Genomic DNA, 20,257 nt, shown 5'->3' on the forward strand with positions numbered 1-20,257 from the left:
GGAAATTTGTTTGATGAAGAAAAGGGAAAATGGAACAGCATTCAGACATTTTAAAAATTGATGAAAAAGGCATGGTGTTTACCAAAGGACAGGAGCAGATCTGCTTGATAAAAAAGTTGAAATTCTATATTAGGAATGTTTCTATTTGTGATGGCGGTGGTGAGATATTGGAAAAGGCTTTGAAGGCCTGTTGTAATGTATCTGTCATTGAGGGTTTTAAGAACATGCTGGATAGCCCTTAACTATGAATGGTCTAGATATGTTTGATATCCCACCTGCATGTGGGATTGGACTCGATGGCCCTCTAAGATGCCTTTTAGTCTTCCACTTCTCTGTTTCTAATGCAGAGACAGACCATCTCAAGACTTCTTAAGAGTGACTGACAAGTGGTGATGCCAAAGAGTGACCGCAAAAGGTGGGAGGCAAGGGGCAAAGAGCAGCCAGATGGTAGTGGAGACACTTGCTACTGCTCTGCTGAAGCTCAGAGGGGGGGAAGTGGAGCTGAAATTGTTGCTGCTGGAAGGATTCAGTCTCCAAAATGCAACCTACTCTGCTCTCAGCGAGAGCAGCAAAGGGTACCTGGTTTTCCAAGGATCAGGTAATATTACAAAGTGTTTTAAAATATGGTTATTTTGCCCATCTCTCATAAAAATCTGCTGTCCTGAGCAACCTGCTAAATTGCAGTTTGCTTCAGCCCTCACTATATTCATTCTCTGGGCAATGGATATTTTCGTTGTTAATCCAAGATAAACTGCATTATCCCTCCTTCTGGTTTTAAGCCTGTCCAGTAAGAAACAGCTTGCATTATGACACTGGTTTATCTGGACTAAATTGCTGAGAAGCTGTTTGGGCAACATATTCTAAGTGGATTCTAAGTGGACAGGTATTCCTTGCATCACACAAAAGTGCCTAGTAGTTTAAATAGACACAATAATGCTTTCTATGTTTCTTTTTTTTTTTTTTTTTTTTTTTTTTTTTTTTTTTTGTAAGACCCTGCATGGAATGGTAGAGCTGTGTCCTGGGTCCAGAGCCCATGGGCAATTATGTCAAGAAAAAGAATCAGATGATGTCCATGGAGATGAACCAAGACCTATTGTTAATGCATGCTGAAAGCAACATCCTTTCAAACTGGGGTGATATTACTCATTTTAACAGAAAAATAATTCACATCCTTTGCTATTGGCTGTATTATTTATATTCTGTAGGAATTGTGTTGCTGTTTGATTATTGCTGAATGTGTTTTCTAAATGTCCTTGTGCTTTATTTTTTCATAGCTTTCCTGTAAAAATATTTTTTGTTTCTCTACCCTCTACTCATTGCACGCAAAACTTACACTAACTGCTGTTTTCTTCTTTGGATTCTGTATGTACTACATTAGCAGTTGTCAAAATTTTCAGGTTTTTGGGGTCCAAAATTATTCTCATGGAGATGCAAGCTCCAGTGTGCCAAATTTAAGCCCACCTGACCATAGGGTTAATTTTTTTTTTTGTTTTTGTTTACCCTTGAAGCTTCTTAAGAGAAATTTAGATAAGGACACAGATGTTTGAAAGCTTTTCTTTTGAACACTGATACTTGTGTTAATCATTATAACATCATTACCTTTCATTATATGCATTATTGTTTATTAACTTTTGTTTAGTTTCTCTTAATGTCCTTTATAAATGAATTTTCTTAAAACCTATTACCATTTCTATTGCACTATGATCTTTAAATATCTCTTAAAATTTCATTTCCTTCTCAGTGCCTCCCTTTTATCTCTTGGCTGGTCATTCATTACAAATACGTTGTGTATATTCAGTGCTCGAGAAAGATGAAGCCTTGGCAGTATAAAAGTCACTTGTTTATCTCCAAAACACAGCGTAGTTGCAGCACTGGCTTCTTTCAGTGCTTTTTTCCCCTTTTATTTTTCAGGAAATCAATCCCATTCCTACTAATGACAACAGTCCTCAGACAGACCCTCAGACCCTCAGACCCCCAACAGACCCTCCATGCAAATGGACTCAAAGTGATTTCTGTGTGATGCAGTGATTTAGACATCTGCAACAGTGGCTTTTATAGCTGCATTTCCACTAAGATGTAGAACCAGTAGTTCATTTCACATAGGTCACTAAATACTTTTTAATGGCTTTGGAGTTTAGATAATACTACGTTGAGCAAGGTTTGAACCACATCATTTTGCCTATCCTTGAATATCTGGGTGTCTCAAAAAATGTGCAACCAGAATGGCATTTTTTGGTAGTGGAACCTACTGTCTTTAGTGTAAGAGTTTACCAGTGTAATGTGCCAGTAATTCAAAGGACAATTTCTGCTCATGAAAGAAATGCAATTATAAGGAAGCTTGTTTTATGAGGGCATGCTGAATGTCACTAAATGACTGTAAAGTGTTTTAAAATATTCATGTGAGAGGGGTGCAGCAGGGCAAAATGAAGGAGGAATAACAATGCAGGGTGCTATGTCAATCTTTGGTAAGACTGGAGCATATATTTCGAGGTTTTTAAGGCAGAAAGCATAAAGCATTGTAGAAGGACTTAAAAAATGTGAAGTGATGCATATTTGTGTAGTGAAATTATTTAAAATATCTACATCATTTTTTAGGGCTATCTACACTAGAAACTATGCTCCAAAAAGTACCAGATCTGTGGCCTGAGACCAGCACTTTGCTGGCACCACCATGCAGTCATAGAATCATAGAACATCAACATCTCGGGTTGAAAGGGACCCTAAAGCCCACCCAGTCCCACCCCCCTGCCATGGGCAGGGACACCTCCCACCAGACCAGGTTGCCCAAGGCCCCATCCAACCTGGCCTTGAACACCTCCAGGGATGGGGCACCCACAACTTCTCCAGGCAACCTGTGCCAGTGCCTCACCACCTTCTGAGTGAAGAATTTCCTCCTAATATCTAGTCTAAATCTCCCCTTGTTTAGTTTAAAACCACTCCCCCTTGTCCTGTCATTATCTGCCCAAGCAAAAAGTTGCTCTTCATCTTTTTTTATACGCCCGCTTTAAATATTGAAAAGCTGCAATGAGGTCTCCCCAGAGCCTTCTCTTCTTTAGGCTGAACATCCCCAGCTCTCTCAGTTTTTCTTCATAGGAGAGGTGCTCCAGCCCTTTGATCATCTTTGTAGACCTCCTCTGGACTTGCTCCAACAGGTCCACATCCTTCTGGTGCTGGTGACCCTAGACTTGGATGCAACACTCCAGGTGGGGCCTCATGAGGGCAGAGCAGAGGGGGACAATCACCCTCCTCCCCTGCTGGCCACTCTCTGTTGGTGAAGCCCCGGACATAGTTAGTTTCTGTGCTGCAAGCATGCACTGCTGGCTCACGTTGAGCCTTTCGGCTACCAGAACCCTCCAAGTCCTTTTCTGCACAGCTTCTCTCAATGAATTCTTCTCCCAGTCTGTGCTCATGTCTGGGATTGCCTCAACCCAGGTGTAGCATCTTGCACTTGGACTTATTAAGCCCCATTAGGTTCACATTGGCCAACTCCATTTGGATGGCATCCCTTCTTTCTGTGGTATTGACCGCACCACTCAGCTTGGTGTCATCTGCAAACTCACTGAGGCTGCACTTGATCCCACTGTCTATGTCACTGATAAAGATATTAAACAGTACCAGTCCCAGGTCAGGCCCCTGAGAAATACGACTCCACCTAGACATTGAGCCATTGACCACCACTTCCTGGATGTAGCCTTCAAGTCAATTCATTATCCACTGAGTGGCCTGCCTTTTGAATCCATATCTCTCCAATTCGGAGATCAGGTCAGTTACTTTCATCCATACATATACAGGCAGTCCAGAAAGCAAGAATCAATGGAGATCCTGCTATTTCAGTTGTGAGGTACTCAATAGAGACTGACCTCCTTTGGGTCATGCTGCAGCACTTCCTTCTTTCATAATGTCTGTCCCTATAACTAAGATGCTATTTATAGGATCATCTGTCCTTTTTCATCTCCATAGACTCAGGAATGAGATGAACCAGAACTCCATATATCAGGGAAAAGAACTTAAAAATTGTTCAGAGCCATTGGAAACATTATGAATACAGGAGGGGGAGTCTGGAAAGTAGAGTGGGTGCTAGTTTTAAGCCCTAAGAAAAGCTATAGATGCAAAAGGTGGTATTCATTTAATTAAATGTGTATGCTGGAATGTATACATCTGTGTCTGAATTGGCCACACCAGGTCCTCTGTAGTCAGTAGAGAAACTAACAACTGACATCTCTGAGGCATGGCTCATTTCATCCTAAAGATGACTTTTTAGCAGTAGACTTCTAAAACAAAGGCAACTCTCACCAAAGGAGCAAGATTTGATGGTGCATACACAAGGGGGCATGATGCAGAATAAATGAGACCTAATGACATCAAATGACAGACATGTTAGGTGTTTTCAGGTTGGAGTAGCTAGAGGAGTTGAAGTTTTTGAAAACCCTACCGCAGCCCCTGTAAACTTCTGCACAGTGCACATCAGCCAGATTTCACTCCTCCTCCCAACTTTAAAAGGGAAGATTCTCCCTAACTTTCTTGTGAGGTATTGCAGAAAAATGACACATTTTAACAAGCCAGATTTCCTCTCCAGGGCACAGATGTTCAGACATGTGGTGAGGCTGCCCTTGGGTTACAAGTGAGATTGTCAACTAAATGATGTATATGGAGCTACACCAAGGATAGATTAGCTATAGGCATCCTGTTGCTTCAGCCTGTTTCCACACTGCCTTGAACCAACTGCTCATTTTCAGCACTGGTCTTAAGGTGTTTTTCAATGTGTTCTTGAATGAAATTTCACTAAATGTTTTCATAATGACAAAAAGCTGGTCAAAAGCTGAACACAGCTAGACTGGAGCATCCAAAAGCTCTCAATACAACATTTTGCTACTTTTTTTTTTTTTTTTGCTAAGATTTGTGGAGTGTTTCATCCTCTTCTAAGAAAAGGATGTTAAGGTTAGTCATACAGTTGGAATTACAGTTGGAATAGTGTTTTTTCCTCCTCCATTTTGATATTCAGCCATTGGTGAGAGCTACTCACTCTCCTTACTATTAATATGCATGCTTGTTTCTTTCTCATTAATATTCACTCTTGTTTCTGCACTAGAATTCATTAAAAATGTGAATTTTTGGAAGGTACAGAATTGACAGAACATCTATTACCTGACTTATTTTTTTGATTTATGTTCTCTAGGCAACAAGAAGCAGCGTTTATGCAGGCTAGATTACAGTGTGTTAGTTGTGTATGCATGTATTGATAGAGGCTATATACTGCATGCACATACTGTATGACTAGCACCGGAGCTTCCATTTGCAGATCTCAAAGCTCTTTGCTGAGGAGTCTAGACATTTTTATATCTTTCCCAGAACATGGGGAAGCTGAGGTAGAAAGGTGATGTGGTTTGTTTAAAACTACATTAACAGGTCAGGAAGAAGGCAAATTTATGTCTTTGATTTCCAATATAGTGCTTCATTGGTGGACTCTGATATCAATCTTCTATACATAGCATCTTTTTTATTTTTTCTGTTTAATCTTCTGTTTCCTGGAAATTCTAAGTCAATTGTTAAACTTTGTACTTTAAAGGCCTGGTTTTGCTAGTATTAAAAAAATAAACGTTTGTTGAGCATGAAAGCCTGTTTGTGTTAGTACTTATAGCAAAGCTTGGTCGATACCAATAGGATAAGGTCTTTGTTTGCAAACCATAGTTTGAAGAAACAATAAATTTGGGCTTAAGACTCCTAGTACCAAGTCAAAAAGGCTGCGACGCGAGACATTATAACACTGTTCCCGGCTGAACTCACTCTTCCAGTTCAGATATGCAAAGAGCCCCTAATCCGACGCGTTAACTTTTTTACTGGCGGGCTTTGTGCGGGATCAGTTGCTGTCTGCATGCAACCACCCCAGTTTTATGCCGGGCAAGTATCATCTGTCTTTCCGCAGCCAGCATAAAACTGCCATAATCCCCGCACCGGGAGGGTCCCGCCAGCCGGCGGCAGCACCCCGCGGGCTCGGCCAGCGCCGTCCCCGGGCTGTGCCCGCCTGCCGGGGAAGGGGGGGGGGGATATGCCAAACCCCGGGGCGCCGGCGCCTTAAAGAGCGCAGGGGAGGGACCGTGCGGCGGGGAGGCGGGGGTGCGGGCTCCGCAAGCAGCAGCAGCAGCTCCCCGGCAGCCGCCGCACCGAGGCGCGCTCCCGCTGCCGCCTCCCCGGGCCGCGGGGCTCGCCCGGCCCAGCCGCCCCCGCCGCGGGCAGCCCCCCGCAGGGCCGGAGAGCGGCGGCGGGGCCGGGGGCGGCTTGGGCGGCGGCCCCGGACCCCATCCCCATCCTTATCCCATCCCCATAGCCCCGGACCACATCCCCATCCTTATCCCATCCCCATAGCCACCCCCATCCCCATCCTTTTCCCATCCCCATCCTTATCCCATCCCCATCCTTATCCCATCCCCATCCTTATCCCATCCCCATCCTTATCCCATCCCCATCCTTATCCCATCCCCATCCTTTTCCCATCCTTATCCCATCTCCATCCCAACCCCATCCCCATCCCCGCCGCCATCCCCAGGCCGCCGGTGCCGGTGCCGGTGCCGCCCCCCCGGCCGCGCCCGCCCCCTCGCTGCCCCGGCGGCCCGGCGGTGCGGCAGAGCCGGCGGGGCTATGGCTGCGGAGGAGGTGCTGCAGGGCGCCGACCACTACAAGAGCGAGATCGAGCGGCTGACCCGGGAGCTCTCCGAGACGACCCACGAGAAGATCCAGGCGGCGGAGTATGGGCTGGTGGTGCTGGAGGAGAAGCTCACCCTCAAGCAGCAGTACGACGAGCTGGAGGCGGAGTATGACGGCCTCAAGCAGGAGCTGGAGCAGCTGAAGGAGGTGAGCGAGCCCAGGCTTTTGTCTCCCCCCCGCCTCGCGGGGCAGCTGCGGGGGCGCCCCACGCGTGTCCCCGCCGGAGCCCCTCGCCAGGGGGCGAGCGGAGAGGCCCCGGGTGGCCGCGGGGCTTGGCGGGGACGGGAGGAGGGGGTCTCCGGGGAGCCGAGGCTCGGCCAGCACCGCGGCCTCCAGGACGGCTCACACAGCGCCGCAGCCCCCCGGCATCACCTCCTTATCCTCGCTGGAGCCGCAATTTTGGGTACCGGCTGTCTGCGGCACCGGGCTGCCTCAAGACATCGCCGCAGCGCTGTGTGCGAAGAGGGGATCGACCAGCACGGAGGATGAGAGCTCGGCAAACCTAGGGTGTATAGGCAGGGGAGCTGTGTAAACAGTCGTCCGCAGTGCATGGGAAGGGAGACGGTGCCTTCTGAAGTTATTTATAGCCCTGGTTTATTCCCCCCGCTCTGGGGAAGCGCTGCCATTAAGGGGAGGCAAAGTAGCTGTACAGTAGTCTTGAGGTCACCCCCAGTCAGTGGAAATTAAACTTCTGTGTCATGCTGAAAGGATAAATGATCTGAGGGGTGTTTCAACTTCATCTTTCAAACGTGTTTCTGTAACAACTAAAGTATAAAGTAGGTAGGAATGACTGCACCCAACCTTCTGGCTCTGCTCAACATGACTCTGAAATATCATCGTTCTTCCTGTAGTCATCATTAAGGGAAATAACTTGAGATTGAGACATTGCACATCCACAGGACCTATGGAAGGGCTATGTGTACACACATGTGCAGGTCTCACGTCTCTACATTTGGTAGTATTTTTATACTGTATGGGAACATAAATGATTACATATTTCAAAAAGAGACGTTAAAGCATCAATCAGATTTTTTTTTCCAAATTTAAAAGGAATGTATCACTATATATAACATGCAGAAATTCTCTTCAGTCAGAAATCATGACCATGTTCCATATGGAGGGAAATCGCTTTGTAAACTTAGATTATATATGAATATTCTTTAAAGTACTGAGATTATATATGAATATTCTTTAGAGTACTAGCTTTGATGCACTTTTAGAAGCATTTTTTAATAAAACAAAGTATTTATTCTACTTGCAGGTAAATGTGTTATGCTACAGGCTTGGCTCAGTGACCAGAAGGATTTAAAAATGTATTTTCAAGAAGAGGAAAGCTAATTTTCAGAAAAACCTATCGATCTACTTAAACTTGATATCTGCTTCCCCACCCCTGCTGAGACTATGCAGTAGGCTTAGGACTTTGAAATCAATAGTCACAGGTTCAGGGGTGGAGATATGTGACTTGCACGGGCATGAAGGCAATGCTATTTGAAATGACCTGGCATTAATAGAGGAGCAGAATCATGGGGAAAATATACAAGGTGATTTCTGTGGGGAAAAAAAAAAAAAAAGAGAGAGGCAGCAGTCTACCTAGCTGTTATACAGAAGACTCATCAGAAACTAGGGATGACACATTTGTACACATGGCCGCAGACAGAAGGGACAGTGCAAGGAACTGAGTTTAAATTATTAAACTAGAGGGATCAATCAACATGGCTAACTGAAATGAAACATGCACAAATTCTCTTCCTGTTTACTTCCCCTCAAAGCCAACAGGACGGTGTGCTCTGCAGCCCAGAAGCTGTCCCGCAGGGCCATGCCTTCATGCTGTGCCAACCACAGCATGGACACTGAGATATCTGTGGAGAAAGGAAGAGGAAAATCCTGTAGCTTGCCTGATGCCAAGCAAGAGTGGAGTTGATCCAGTTTCCAGTTCAGGTCTGGGGCTCTCAATTCCAGAGCTCTTCATCGCTGCAGATAGGGCATCTCCATCCTCCATGTAGGCTGCAAGAGATTTCTTCTTGCTTCCAACCTTTATAGGAGAAACCACACTGATTCTCACCACACATGCAGCCCTGCAAAAAGAATTTGCTCATATTCCTCCCTGTCGCTGTAATGTATTTTTTCATCTTCTCTGTAAACACCTCCATTATGACTGTTCCATGTGTGCAGATCAGATTCCTCACTGGAGCATAAGCAAATGATGCCTCAGATGGCATCAGCAAGGCAGGATTCAGACCGAGGTGGTTTGGGCAAGCTGTTCTGTGATTTGGGGGCCTGGGTTTTGGGGTTGTAGAGTTCTGTCTGAAAGCTCTCTGGCTCTGAGCTGCCTCTGCCTCTTTGCCAGCTTTTTATTAAGGCTCCCTCCAAAATGTGTGGAGTAGGGTCCCTGTGTATTGTCTCCAGCAGATGCTGCAGAGAACATCCTGGACTGTGGCCTGGGTGTGGTCTGCATGGTGGGACATCAAACACCATGGCCGGACTGGAGCTAGGAAAACTCCTGCTATGTCAGTGAGGATTTGTTCTTCCACTCTTGTATCTCTACATCTGCAGCCTCTCTGAAGTCATAGTGGGGTATAGGAAAGAGGCCTCAGATTTATACTGAAACAAATGGTTTATCCATTCAAGAGGAACAGTAGGTGCACAGGTGGGGGCACAATTATGTGTAGGGCCGTTACCTCTTCTCTGAACAGATTCATTTACTGGGGTCAAATCTCATCCTATGTTTTTCCTGAGGCAAGTCTTCATTTCTGAATTATTTCATTATTCCTTTTTTTCTGCTGTTAGGACATTATTGCATTTATTGCTCAGCAGACAGAGCTGCCTGTCTTTGACTACTTAGTCATGGCTTAGCCATCTAGGATCTGAAGTTTTCTCCTATGTTCCTTGGCAGTTCAGAATTCAAGTGAACTTCAGTGGGGCTTTTTCCATACAGATTGCAATACAGAGCCTCAGCTATACAATAATTTCCATTGCTGGAGGGTGAGATGGGAAAGTAAGGCCATTATAGGATGTAGAATTAAAAGCAAATTGCAATACATTACATTAAATATTAATACTTGTATATAGAATATATGCTAAGCACCATGCAAAATGAATTATTATAGTAAGCTCCAATGTTTCTTGTGCTTTATTCAGAGGTTTCTGCTTTAGCCTAAGACTTGAATGTTTTGGGGCATGACATTGGTTTATACTGCAAAAGCTGGAAGTTTTAAACAGTGACCTAATAAATATTTCTTCCAAAATAGAGCAGTTATTACATGTGTAAGCTGTTCTGGAAAGACTCAAAACATCTGTCGGCTACCAACCTTTCGTTTTCAAAAATGAAGTGAATAGTAGGAGTGTGAAAGCATACACTCTGTTGTGTTAACTTTAACAGCCTTCAGCATTATGAGATGGAGCACTGGTGGTCCTGAAGTTAGACAAGACTGTAGGAATAGTGTTAAACAAAACATTATTATTTTAAAGCTTTATTAATGTTCATATTTTTTTCTCCAGTCCGTAAGATATGTTGCTGTGCCTTGCTCAATTACATCTCAAACTAGTGGAATTTTGACCCTGCAGTAAAAATGCTGTAGTTTTAGGGCCCCTGTTCAAAAGGTTGCTTTAGGAGATGTGCTGTCTAACCTGCTGTGAATAAGAGTGCAGGGAATAAGACTCATTGCTGTTAGTCATGTGATTAAAGGTACTCTGTTTTCACTGTTTTACAGGGTTGAAAGTGTAATTAGTAGCATATTCTGTGGAAACCATTTTCCAGTCTGTCATATTTGTGGTCTTATATGTTTACATTGCATTTGCTGTAAGTACAATCTCTGTTGTTAGATTTCTTTCTTTTAAAGAAGGGTAAAATGGCTTCATATTGATCTTCTTTCCTGGGCAACCTGCTGTAGCTGTCCCTGCTTCAGCTGGGGGCTGGATGAGATGATTTCAAGTGGTCCCTTCCAACCTCACCCATCCTGTGATTCTGTGATTAGTTGCTGTTCGCTGGTGGCTGGCAATGTTTTTAGAGGGGAGAAATATCAGTCACCTCCAGCTGTGATAAAATGGGGATTGAAGGCAGCTTTGGTATCCAACCATACAAGGCATCTAGGCCTGGGAAATGCTAGGCAGAGATTTCCCTTTAAATATCAAATCACGAACATAGCAGCTGAGCAGATCCCCAGGTTCCCCTCCTTCACTCTCTGGCTGACTAGTTTGAGCAGTTTCTCACTCAGCTCCTTGGCTTTTATGTGTGTAGTTCTATGGGGACAAGTGCTTCCCCTGGATTACACATAGAGCTGGCTATCTGATTTTTAGTTTGAAGGTGCAGTTTAGTGTTCATGTTACACTCAACCCAAATATCCTTGGTAAATAATCGGAAACCAGACTATTGGTGAGCAGCCCTATCCTTTGCAGGTCAAAAATCTGTGCTTTCTTTACCTCACAGAGATGTTGCATCATTGTTTTATGCTTAGTGAGTTTAGCAACGTGGCTTCCACAAATAATTCTTGGTTTGTGACTGGAAAGGGTTCTTGGAGAGTAGAGCTGAAGCTCTTTCTGACAGCTTCTGTGTTGTTCTGCTCTTGCCTGTGCTGCTTTCATGTGGATGACTCAAGCTCCATCTCCCAGTCCCCTGACACAGTGCTGTCCCTCTGACTCCCCCACCCTTCTCTGAAGCTGTGTGTTTGCAGTTTCTTCTCTGTCTTTTCCATCTTTGAAGTGTACAGTTAATGGGGCTTCTTGGATCCAAAAAGACAGAACAGTGGAGGGGGAGGCTCCCTATCCCAAATAATGCCCTTTTAAATGGACAGTCACTCTGTGCACCTGTATGCAGCACGGGACGCTTAGGAAAGTGTGATGACGCTCACACATCCCAGTGAGATTTTCTGAATTCCGCCTAAAGATGAATGTGTCCCAAATATGTAACTTAAGAGCTGTGAACTGATGCCACCTCAGTATATACTTACACCTCCTTTCAGCGACAATGTCTGTGAGATGAGGTGAGCATTTCCAACACCTCATCCTGATCTCAACACTTGGTTCTGTGAGCCTTTCCACGCTGTGCCACTCAGAAGGGCTGTGCTGCCTAGCACCCAGCTCCAAGGTGAGGGCAGGGAAAGGGTGCGTGAGGAGCAGTGATCAGACGCTTGCTGCAGTGCTGTCTCCTCCGGAGCCCAGCTGGCGCTGCCTCTGTGTGCGTACACTGCTAATGGAAGGGTGTTTACCCAGTTCCCTTTCATGTCTGGCCTGGTTAGGAGAGGAGAGCAGGGCAGCACAGGAAACTGTTACACACGGAAAGGAGAGCGTGGGAGGCAATGCAAGGGCTGTTTGTTATGCAGGGGCTTGCACTGTGCTTGGATCCAGAAGAGCCCTAAGACTGACAAAGCTTTGGGTGTTCCTCCAGCTCTTCATTCATCATTTTGTATTTTCCTCTCCCCATAAGCACAGGTCTGCAACAAAGAGTCTGAAGATGCTCTTAGCAGTTCATTTGCAGAGCTGTGCTTATAAGGAATGCCCTAACAAAATCAAGCTGCACCTTGCGAAGCTTTCATTCAATTATCACAGGCAGGGGACTGACCGACTGAGGAGCAGGTCTGTGGAAAAGGATTTAGGGATCCTGGAGGACTGCGAGCTGTATGTGGGCCAGCAGTGTGCCCTGACTGTGCTGGCAGGACCTTAGCGTTGAGAAGGCTGAGAGAAGTGATGATTACTTTGGAACTGACATTTGTTAGATCCCACCTAGAAAATGGCATCCATTTTTGTCTCCCCCCCAGTATAGGAAAGGAATGGATAGTTGGGGCTGAGTTCAGCATGGGACCACCAAGATCATCAAGAGCTGAAGAGCTTCCCCTGTGAGGATGGGCTGAGGGAGCTGGGCTTGTTCAGCCTGGAAAAGAGGGATCTGGGGAACCCAGCAGCAGCCTGCCCATGCCCACAAGAAAATAGTGAGAAGATAGAGCCAGGCTCTTCACAGTGGGGCATGGTGCGAGGACAGAAGAACTAGCATGGATTGAAAATAGAGAGGTTCAGGCTGGATTTAAAGGGGAACTGTTTCCCCATGAGGGCAGGCAGTGGCACAGGTTGCCCGAGGGGTTGTGCTGTCTCCTTCCCTGGGAGTTTTCAAGCCCCAGCTGGATACTGCCCTAAGCTACCCTGTCGGAGCTTAGAGCTGACCCTGCAGTGAGCAGGAGGTTGGACTAGAGGAGAAAGATGGCAAGGGACCTGGAACAATGCAAGGTCTCTGAGAGCACCCGCTATGTCCAGCTCAATTCCAGTAGCTGCTTGCTGTATGTTACCCAACATGTAACAGCCTACTGCCTGGAAATAGGGACTGTTAGCAGAGCCACAGCCTTGCTCCATGCCTGAATTTCACTTTCTCTTGATTGTCCTTGAGCCTGCACTGACCTAGCATTAGTAAGGGAGTAGTTTGACGTGCTTTTCTCTAAGCGAGACAGCTCTGTGTCTGCCTTTGTCATGCCTGCCCCTGTGCTAGCTCTCAGTTTTGCATCTGTTTATACTGTCCCACCTAGCTAGAAAAGTGACCTCAGTTAAAAATAACTGAGAGGGGGGTGTATGCTGTCTGTAACCAGACCTGGGTACATGATGTGGTTCACAATACATTCCCATAAACTGCTTTACCAGCATAGCCAAAAACTCAGACTGGATAGGATAGGAATAGATGCCGGAGAAATAGGGGGATGGAACGAGCTGCTTAAACAGGTACTGATGTTAAAGGGGATGCTTATCAAATTGTGGCAGGATGGCTTCCTCTGAAGGGAAATGAATGCTGTGCATTAGCCTACAGAAAACGTAAGCGGCTGAAATCATCTTAGGGGAAATTAGAGCTCTTGCTGGAGCTTTGGCAGCATGCAATGAAAAATGCAGACGAACTTTTTTTTTCCTTTCCCAAGGACCTGCATCGCCAGTTGCTCTCACTAATTGCATTGTATCCTTATGAGCCAGTGCAGTGATTTGTTACACCTCCTGCAATAGCCAACCCTTAAATAGTGATAGTCAGCTTGAAATGCTTGGGGTTTGCATACTACTAAAATAGTTCTGAAGTGAGTTTGTTTTGTTTTCTCCTCATAGTTAAATCATTTTCATACTTTCACTCTTCTAAGAAATCCCTTGCCAATCTGAGGGATTTGGATTGAATCCAACATGTGTTGAGCTCCTCTGAGATAACTAGGAGTTGGAACTGGATTTTATGCCATGGAAAAGTTGATTTTTCCATAGATTTTCTATAAAATATTGAATTAGTACTGAATCTAAAATGACTGATTGAAGTGTTAATGGGGGAGCCAGGCATCATTATTGTGAAGTACTTCCTGTTTAAGGCTCGTGAATGCAGAATGATGGCTCACTGAATAGACTTTAATCTAAAGGTCTGCATCTGTTTGGAATTAAGCCTTTTGTAATGAATTAAAAAAATAACAATAATTCACTGCCATCTTTTCACCTTCCTTTATGTGTAATATTTTTTCTTCCCTTCTGTATTGCAGAGCAGATTTGCCTTCTAAGGTATGTGTGGGTGCAGTCTGTCTGCAGAACACCAGTCAGACTGAACACCTGGCTTTATGGAAAATGCAACTGGGGGCAGAACAGTGCTGGAGAAAATAACAGTTGGCATGAAATAGTAATTTGTGAGCATTCATCAAAGTAAAATGAGGAGCATTCTCAAAGTCAGATGCATAGACTAAATTTGCACCTGGCCAACTTTTACATACCTTATGCAATTGCCACTTGGAGAAAATATACATGAGATCAGATGTTTTTCTAGCTGTATTGAGGGATTCTGGAAAAGTAACCTGCTTCTCAAATAACTTCTCACTTTTTTCAATCTTGTATGTGTTCATTTAAGCAGCTCATTTTCTGTCATGTTTTCACACTGGTGTTGTTTGTTCAGCCTATGGACAATGGGAATGGAATCTGATTCACCTCTGTTTCTGTATCCCTCATAGCTCTGCTACGTTGTAAGCTTCATTAAAAAGTTGGCTTTGCCATGGATTTCCCTTTCCTATTTGTCTGATACCTGAGGGGGTGATGTTTAATTCAGAATGATTCTGTACTGTACATTTTTTCTTTGGGATGATTTTAATTTATAATGGCACAGATGAAAGGCCAGTATTCATTTCTGTTGAAATGCCTTACGTTTGTGGCGTGACTTTCTTTCCCTCTTCTTTCCTCATTTCCTTCTGAACTCCATAACACTTTTATTTTATGGGGGAGGAGAGAGGGTATATTCCTGTCCTCAATTTAGGGGAATTGATATGGCATGCAAAGATATGAATGTTCCCTTTGTCCCTTTACCCAGGACTGCTTGCATCACTAACAGCTGATGACTATGAGGAGAAAAGAGCAATTTTTCATACTGTCCTGTGAAAGCAGTCCAGAGTATAGACCAGCTACAGATGGAAGCAGTTAGGGCTATTCCAAAGGTGAAAAACACATCTCAGCAAGGGCAGATGTCTAAAGCTGAAGTAAGCAGGTAGAATTGAGCTAGATTGCAGGTTAGTGCTTTAATGGGAACTGTGCTCCTCTGTGGAGGGGTAGTATTAAGAAAAATAATTTCAGGAGTCTAATGTATGTGTTTCCAAATGTCTTTCACTATCAAAGTTTAACAAACTTAATAGTTAAAGGAAAAATCAGGCCACTGTCCTAAATCTATGGTTTTGGGACAGACCTATTAAGACTATTAACACCAAATGGCTTTTGCTAAGACTGACATTGGTCTATTCCCATTTTCTGCATTTCTCTTGCGATTCCTTCCTGTCTGCAGCCTTTAATTTTCTGCCGTGCATTCTAGATTAGTGTTCATCTCATGTCCATGATGGTTTATACACTTTTTTATCTTCCCTTTTGCAGTCTCTGCCTTACATCTTAATTAGTGTAGATTTGATGCTTCATTAGACACTGAACTGAATTTTTTATGTGAAAGATCCTTTTTGTCATTGTGTGAATGTAAGAAATCTTTCCATTTGTAGCAGACCAGACCTTCCATACTCTGTCTTGGTATTGCAATGACATGAGAGAATCATAGAAATACTCTAGAAATGCTTTTTTAACATGGGCTGAAAATGAAACAGCAGAGGATTTGTCAGCTCTGCTTCATAGCAGCCTCACCATTAAAACCATCCTGCAAAAGATGACTTCTAAGGCAGTTTTAAAATTTGGTTGGCTGAAGGAGTGCACAGTAAGGTATCTTTTCATAATGTTTTGCAAAAAGCAACCCTGCATTTTTTTTCCCATTGTTTTGTTTCTGGGGTGATTTATTTATTTAACCTCAGGCAAGAAAATTGATGCATGGCGAGGTCAGATAATGCACTCAAGTCCTTGTGATCAGAGCTGGGAGTGGAACCCATTACCCACACAGCCATGCCATACCCTTCTTCCTTTCTCCTTTGAATTACACTTAATTTGCCCTCGTGCTGTACAGCCACGTTAAACCCCTCTACACAGCAAATAGGTTTCCAGTCCTAGCAGTAATACACACAACACTGTGCTTAACCCAGAGGCATAAAAGAAGCCCTTAGTTACCAGCTGGTCACCTTTCACTTCAGTCAGTCATTTCTGGGTTAATTTCAAATAAATTATACGAACTCCTTCCTGTTCTTTTTTTGTTTGTGTTTGTTCAGTTTTAATTTTGTGCTCTCAGAAATCACAGATGACACATGGCAGGGGCAATGCCATGCATTTAGTATGCACCCTGGGAAGTTTAGCCACCGCACACAGCCTTTCCTTGGTTTTCCAAGTTACTCTGGATGGGTTTAAATATAGTGCGCTGAGAATGAACTGTGAAGTGCGCTTTGTCATCACTGACTGATGGCTACATCCATGGAAGGAAGTTGGACTTTGTTAACAGCAGCAGTTTTAACTTCTGTTTTGGATACTTGGAGGGGGAAGAACAGCCCCTAGTAGTTGTAAAGCTCAGCTAGGAAGATGGAAAAGGAGCAGCAAATCTCTAAGAGTGAAGGTAGAATTTTGGGTGAGGCAGAGGGAACAGGTGGCTTGGTGAAATAATTCATTTATAAAAGTTTGGATTTTGGCCAAACATGAACACAGCATGATTTGGATTTAGTCTTGCTCAGGACTGGCATCTCCTCTACTCACATCCTCATAGCAAGACGCAGGATGCCAGACTCCAAGACATGGCTTCAGGCTTCCAGCAAGACAGAACATTCAGCCTTTGGCACTCCAGTATTAAGAGGGCTAGAGAGAACTTGGTGTGAGTATAGGTGTGGGCACATGGGGAGTTCACAGCAGGGTTATTAAACTCTCTGTGTAGGCACAGCCTCTGGTTCTCAATTTGATGGCTAATCCAGGATACTTAACAATTATTACCCAACTGTAATCTCGGATTTCTTTTATTAAAAATGTGCTCTGAGTAGCTTGTAGTTTGCATAATTCATGGCTTTAATTTAACAAGTTGTTGTTTTTTAGATGGGTGGGAAAAGTTTTTTTTATACCCGGAGTACCTCATGGAGATTCACAAAGCATTAAAAGGTTGCACTGTTTTGCATAAAACCAGGTGAATGCACAGTGATAACAAACATGCAGAGTTGGCCTGAGTCTGAGGAGAACATTTTCATTCTTTCATTTCTTTCGTAATGCATGTGATTTCCACCTACAGATTGTTTGTTTATTAATTTAAGAACCTCAAGTGAAGAATGCTACCTTTAGCAGTATACCCTATGCTCAGGATTATATCTCAGGATCATTCATAGCAGGTATGACTTGAAGACTAACATTGAAGTCCTGGCTTTCTGTGTATGTCAAGGGTAAAATGGGACAACAATTTAATTATTGAGTCGGTGCCCACCACCAGCTGGCAAACATCACTGTCATCAAGATGTAAATGATAAAATGTGTTATAAACTGAGAATTTGCATTTCTTCTCACCAAAGAAGGGAGAACTGGAATAATTGTAATTACTTGGTCTCAAACACATGATCTTATTCTTGCAGCTTGATGAATTGTCATAACTCAGCTGAGCTTCAATTACTGATTATGTATGTGCACTTGGTCCAAATGCATAAGGGCAAGGCAAACAAGCAAACAAAAAGGCAGAAACCTGAAGGAATGAGTTTTTATCTGGCATGTATCTTACATCTGCTGTGAGCTGAGAATGTGCACTAGATCAGTTACTTACTAAAAAAGTAAAACTGCAGTCATAAATCTGTGTCCTTAGGGACAGTTTTTTAAAGTGAAATGTAAAGACATGGTCACAAGGACTCCTTTGTGAAATAATGTGTATGGTATATAACTGTATGTAAGAAAAATAGTAGTATGATTTGTATATAATTTTCCATGTACACTAATATGGGAGATGGAAGCACGTAAGATTTGTTAGGAGTTTGATACTTCAGGCATTAGGTAATTCCATTTCTTGGGCATTAGGTAAGTTCTTACTTTTTTCTGCCAGTTAAGGGCCGATGGCTGCCATCTGGTAATAACAAGACTTTCACTTAACATGCTGTAAGCTTAGCTGTGTAAAAATAGGAGCAAATCTGGAACAAGATAGTTAAGTGATAACATTTTTTTCCAAATGGGCTGAATTCAAAGTTACAAGGATACTATATATTATTTGATGATTGCTATTCCTAAAATAAAAGCCATGTTGAAGTGACAGAACTGAATTATCAGATTCAGATACCTGAAAATTTGGACTCTAAAATCTGTATCTTAGTTATCATGGAAAATATTGTCTTGCTTTGTTAAGCAGGCTGAACAAATCTTGTATTGAAACCTGTATGACATCTTTTTGCTTACGTACTTTGAAATTACAGACCACGTTCTTGTTGACTATATGTAGATTTCAGCATACACCTCTAGGCCTCCCTTGTTTATGCTTTCTTTTTCTGTAATCTACTTAGCACTGCTTCATCATTTGTGGTTTCAAGTATTTTCTCTATTCTTGCTTGCAATAGCATGGAGGAATATATTCAAGAACAAGAAATAAAACAACACATTGAGTAAATCAGACCTTTCACACTTGGTGTTTGAAAAGTACTTTACTCACTGTTCTTTGGGCTGAGATTATACCCAATCAGAATCATTCCTATGCTTTATTGCTGTTGGATTTGTCTTTGTATCAGATTAGACTGGTGAAAAGAACCTTAGATGTAAAATGAGCATATAAGCCTTGTTTGGGTATAAATAACCCTTTCCCTGGGTATAACAGGAAGAGTTGCAGTTGATGATTGTGCTGCATGTGCTTTTTGTTTTGTAATGATCCTTTATTTGCAAGATTCTTCTTGAGATGGTGTCCCTGGTTTCTCTAGTAGTGAGAACTTCTGTTGGGCACCCACACCTACAGCTGGGCTAGGCACAGACCATTGTCGTTTTCTTGCTATTATGCAAGGATCTACCTGCTGTGAGAAACTAATTATAATTGTCCCAGCTGAAAGAGGTGGGTTTGGAAGATGGAAACCTGAGTTCTACCCCAAAAACCTGCGGCAGAGATTCTTCTCTGGCCAGGTTCTTCAGCTCAGCTATTTTCTTAGGAATTCTCTATTTCAGTCAGTTATTTTTTTAGTGGAAAGGAGTCCAAAATCTGATCAGCAATCTTTCTCAGAGCTTGCAGTCCGGTGATTTGTGTGGAGAATTGAACAGGGTGCTTCCCAGAGCACTGGCAGTGGGTGCAGGCGAAGGTTGGAGGCAGTGAGTCAGCACGACCTCAGCTGCTGCCAGAGGGATGGGCACTGCCTCCACACGGAACGGGGGCTGGCATTGGCTGGGGTCTTCACTGGGAAGAGCCTACAGTGAAATAAAACTCACTGGAGTAGTCACTGACAGTGTGTCGGACAGGCAAAAGGGACAAGATGTATATAGCAGTGATGAAAATGTGCGTCAGCATAAAACAGTCTGTAGCTATTGAAATGCAATTTTGTTAGCCAACATAAAAAATTTGCTATACTGTTAAAGAACAGACTGCACTCTGTCAAACGTTCTGAAAAATCAAAATACTGCTTGTTTCATGAGCTTCTGTTTTGCCCCCTAGATCCCAGCAGGGTGGGATAAATTTTTATTTATTGCCTGATAGTAGTATCTGGGGATTCTGTGCTGCCTGGCACAATGAATTTAAGCATATAAATAAAAGGTTAGAGATTTTACTGTGGAAATAGACAACCTTGTTGGGGATTTGCTATAAAGGAATAATAAAGGGAATTTACAGATGAGTAATGGAGGCCCCAAAGCTGTGCAGGGATAGGCTGTTCAGCCATAACTTCATGGGAAATCTGGAGCTAAATCACAAAGAAAACAGATTTTCTCAGTTCTAATCCAATACTTTATCTTCTAAATTTATCTTCACCTGTACCCCCACCTCCTGTGGGATTGCCCCCTTCACCCTCCAGCTTCTCCTGGTCCTTCTCCCACGTACTCTGGTGATGTCAGAGCATGCTGACTCTCTTCCCCAGCTGTCCTTTCTCTTTTGCCACTTCTGGCTTCTTTCCTGCCCTTCCCCTTTGGAAGCTGACCGTTCCTGGCTGCCATTGCGGCATTTGTAGCAGTCTGCCTACGCCTTCCCACTCAGCCCTTTCCAAAACACAGCTCTTCTCTGCTGTGCTTTTTGTTC

The 20,257-nt window shown here is 43.6% G+C and overlaps 1 protein-coding gene across 8 annotated transcripts in view; it reads left to right on the forward strand.

Moving 5' to 3' along the window:
- The first annotated feature begins 6,572 nt into the window (after positions 1–6,572).
- The window catches only part of BICD1 (BICD cargo adaptor 1), a 253,943-nt gene continuing 240,258 nt past the window's right edge, over positions 6,573–20,257 (forward strand). For all 8 annotated transcript variants that reach the window (XM_082751452.1, XM_082751454.1, XM_082751451.1 and 5 more), the window contains exon 1: positions 6,573–6,849. In XM_082751452.1, coding sequence (XP_082607578.1) covers positions 6,637–6,849 — 213 coding nt within the window. In that variant the 5' untranslated portion in view covers positions 6,573–6,636. The remainder of the gene's footprint in view (positions 6,850–20,257) is intronic.

The sequence above is a fragment of the Aythya marila genome, assembly GCF_965140915.1.
Source record: "Aythya marila genome assembly, chromosome: 1".
Lineage (NCBI taxonomy): Eukaryota > Metazoa > Chordata > Aves > Anseriformes > Anatidae > Aythya > Aythya marila.